Below are 3,565 nucleotides of genomic sequence, written 5' to 3'. Positions count from 1 at the left end.
ATGATCAGTTTTAAGGTTATGAAGTGAAATATTTTCCTCTCAATTAGAGAATTTTTCCCTTAGAATTTTCCCTCTCCTTCTCTCTCTTTCTCTCGCTTTCTTGCTCTGTTTTCTCACTGATTTTCTTTGTTGTTTTTCATCAATACTGTCTCAATTTCTTCAATATCATTGTGTTAGTTTTGTTTCCAATCAGAAATTCATAGCATTAAGAATTTCTTCAAGCATCACCACCTACATAAGTCTATAAACACCTATTCTTCTTATGAATTTGTCACTTTATATTTTCCTAAACCCACTCTCTGCATAATCTTAAAACCAAGCAGATACCAAAACGATCAGTGGACCCAACAATCATGAAAGCAATTCTTGTTTTTTTTTTTTTCTAATCACACTTCATCATAGCCCACAGCCGTACCCGTCATAAACAAGATATCTATCAAAATAATGGACCAGGATTTATGGAACACAAGTGGGATTTGAATATTCCAAATTTAAATTCCAAAGTAGCTGTGGATTTTTGGTTCCACTCTCTTAACCCAAAATTTTCACATGCCTCAAATTTTTTTTTTCATTTTTCCCATTATCTCATCACTCAATATCACACAATCACATCCCCAAGTAACTACCAAACAAAATTATTTCGAACCTTTTGTCTCGCTCCCAAACAAAAACCACACTATATGATTTTTCATCTTTCAATCTTCTTTCATCGAAACAAACAAAAAACGGTTGTCCTCTCTGTCCAACAGTATTAATCAACTTGCCCATGAATTAAGTCTTTCACATTAAATTCATTATGACATTATCTTTTCCTCTCTTTTTTTCCCTTAATTTGTTCCATAAAAGAAAAGGCCAAAAATAAAAAAGAAATAGTCACAGTTGAAGATAAGACGACAACGTTTTTTTTTTTTTTTTCTTCAGATTTTAACCCCCATTTTGTCCCACTGTACACTACCAAAATTATTTTCATTGGTATTCTAATGCAACCGAAATTAAAATTAAAAAAAAAACCCAAAATAAAAAAAAAAAAAAAAAGGATTGCTTTGCCTTTCTTCGCTCAGTCATTTTTTTCTCTCTCTTAGGACTAAAAGACTAGTCTCTCTCACTCTCTGTTTGGCTACTCGATTTTGCTAATCCCAATCCGCTTAATGACAGCGTTCCTAATAGCATCAGTCTGCAAATTACAAAACCCGTTTTGCTCAATCCCCGACATGTAATTCCTCACTTCCTTTCTTATCATCTCTTGCATCACCGCCAAGAACTCGTTGCTGAAGAACTGCTTCTCGTAACCAGTAACCGGTTGCTCCGGTGGTGGTGGTTGCTGTTGCTGCTGAGGTGGCAGTGGTGGTACCATCTGAGCCGGGCTGATTAACTCAAAGGGGTCGGATCCTGGTAAAGACAGACTCAGTGAAGTCGTTGGATCCGTTGTTGTTGAACACGAAGTCTCAACCGGGTGAGCCGGTACCAGAGAGACAGCTCGCGCCACGGGTCTGAACACATGAGAAGGTGACGTGGCGGGCATGCTCGAGTCACTCAAATCGGATCCGGACGGACTGCTCGGATTCAAGTACAGACCCGTACCCGTAACGGTAGCCGCCCCGACGCTAGCCGATCGCTTGAGCGGCTGCGGGTTCGAAACGTCGTCGTTAAAGTCGTCGCCCATGGACGAGCATTTCCGCTTGAGCGTCGAGTTCCAGTGGTTTTTAATGGCGTTATCGGTTCGACCGTTGAGGAGGCGAGCTATGGTGGCCCACTTGTTACCGAACCGAGCGTGAGCTCGAATAATCGTGTCGTCCTCGTCGGGAGTGAAAGGTCTGTGCTCAACCTCAGGCGAGAGCTGGTTACACCAGCGTAAACGACACGATTTCCCGGATCGACCCGGGATCGATTTGCTTATCAACGACCAGTTTCTCGGGCCGTAGCTTTGCACCAGTCTCTGTAACGCTTCGTCTTCTTCGGGGCTCCATGGACCTTTTATCCGATCCAAATCTTTCTTTGTAGAAGCCATGGAAATATTTAAATTACAAATAAATAAAAATAAAAATGACTAGCTATTCCTTTTTCTTTTTTCTTTTTTTGGGTTGTTGATATTTAGATTTGTGTTAAGAGGCAGAGCCTCTTTGGTAAAAGAGAAGCGAATTGAGAAGAATGAGAGTGAGAGGGGAATATATAAGAGAGGATAAGGATGACTGGTTGAACCGGTGGGAGTGACCGGTCATAGGCGTTGAGAGTTGGGGGATTCTTCCAGGCAAGGCAGTTACTAGTATACAGCTGTCAAACTGACACGCGTCTCGTCGTTGCCTTTCCAACTTACACGTATGTATATATAATCACTCCCCCACTTCAGTACCTTCTAATGGAGTGGAGCTGTGGAGCTACGTTACTACGTACTGTTCCAACTATACACGTCGTCAAATTCCTCACCAAATCCATTTCCTCCGTTATAAAAAAATATATATATATTACAAAAACAGCCAAATTTTATAACTTGTTTGATATTATAACCAATGGTGTAATTAAAATCCTAAATTTATGAAATTGTTTCAATTTAAAGCCTTTGTTCTTAAACAAAATTAAAGTGGAGAAAAGTGAAAAATTATTGATTAAACTTTGCGTTCACTTAAGTGTTGTTCATTCCTCAATTTGACAACTATTGAATAAAGAGAAAAAATAATTATTTAGTGTGAGAAAGTGATTGTCAAAAAAGTGAAATTGATTCACATAGTATAGTATAAAGTTTTCTAACCGTTTTTTTTTTTTTTTCTTTTCTTTTTATTGTGAAAAATAAGGTAAAGAAATAATGGAAATTGATAATTTTCAATATTGAAATAATTTTATGACTTTTTGCCACTTTAATTTCCAAAATTAATCAAGAATCTTGCAGTTTAATGACAATGACAAATCTCTTTCATGAGACAAAGTAAAACTCAAATTCTCCTACTCATTATTGTAATATGGAATTATTTTATAAAAAATATAAAATTAAAAAGTCAGTACCTAATTTGAAGAATGAATTTTGGCTTTTTTTTGGTAAATTTTCCTAAACTAAAAGAAAAACACAAAAACAAAGAATACAATCTTATTTCCATGATCTAGTGGCCCCCAATGCCCAATCAAAGGTACCAAAAGATTTAAACTTTTTTAAGTGAGTAATAATACTTCACAAAAATATCAATTCGATCCAATCTAGAAATCAGAAAATTTTTAATAGTATCACATAAATTCGATAGTGCTCTATTTAAGATGGGACATTTTTCCCAAAAAGAAAGTAAAGTAAAGGCATCTATCTATCTAGTGGTCTTGAAATTAGAATTAATAGCCTTTTAGTAATTGTTGACAGAACATAAATGAACAGTTAGTACAAATATAACTGTTAAAAAGTAAAAGAGAGCCACAAAAAAAAAAAAAAAAGAGTTGAAAGTGGCAACCTGATATCTCTATGATCTCGGGATTTATTAGATTTTAGATATTTAACCGACCGTTTTGGAAGTTAAAACGGAGGTTTAAAAAAAAGTTTTAAAAAAGAGAGAAAAAAACAAACGTGTGTTTAAGGAAAAGGTTAAAC

The 3,565-nt window shown here is 36.2% G+C and overlaps 1 protein-coding gene across 1 annotated transcript; it reads right to left on the bottom strand.

Annotated features, from left to right (window-relative positions):
- Positions 1-879: 879 nt before the first annotated feature.
- On the bottom strand, positions 880-2,153 carry LOC112022201 (transcription factor MYB44). The gene has a single exon (XM_024054776.2). It carries the CDS (start codon positions 2,006-2,008, stop codon positions 1,118-1,120), a length of 891 nt encoding a protein of 296 aa, XP_023910544.1. The 5' UTR covers positions 2,009-2,153; the 3' UTR covers positions 880-1,117.
- Positions 2,154-3,565: the final 1,412 nt, after the last annotated feature.

Source organism: Quercus suber, unplaced genomic scaffold (genome assembly GCF_002906115.3).
Source record: "Quercus suber isolate HL8 unplaced genomic scaffold, Cork oak 2.0 scaffold_151, whole genome shotgun sequence".
Taxonomy (NCBI): domain Eukaryota; kingdom Viridiplantae; phylum Streptophyta; class Magnoliopsida; order Fagales; family Fagaceae; genus Quercus; species Quercus suber.
This window is presented reverse-complemented; position numbering and strand designations above follow the sequence as displayed.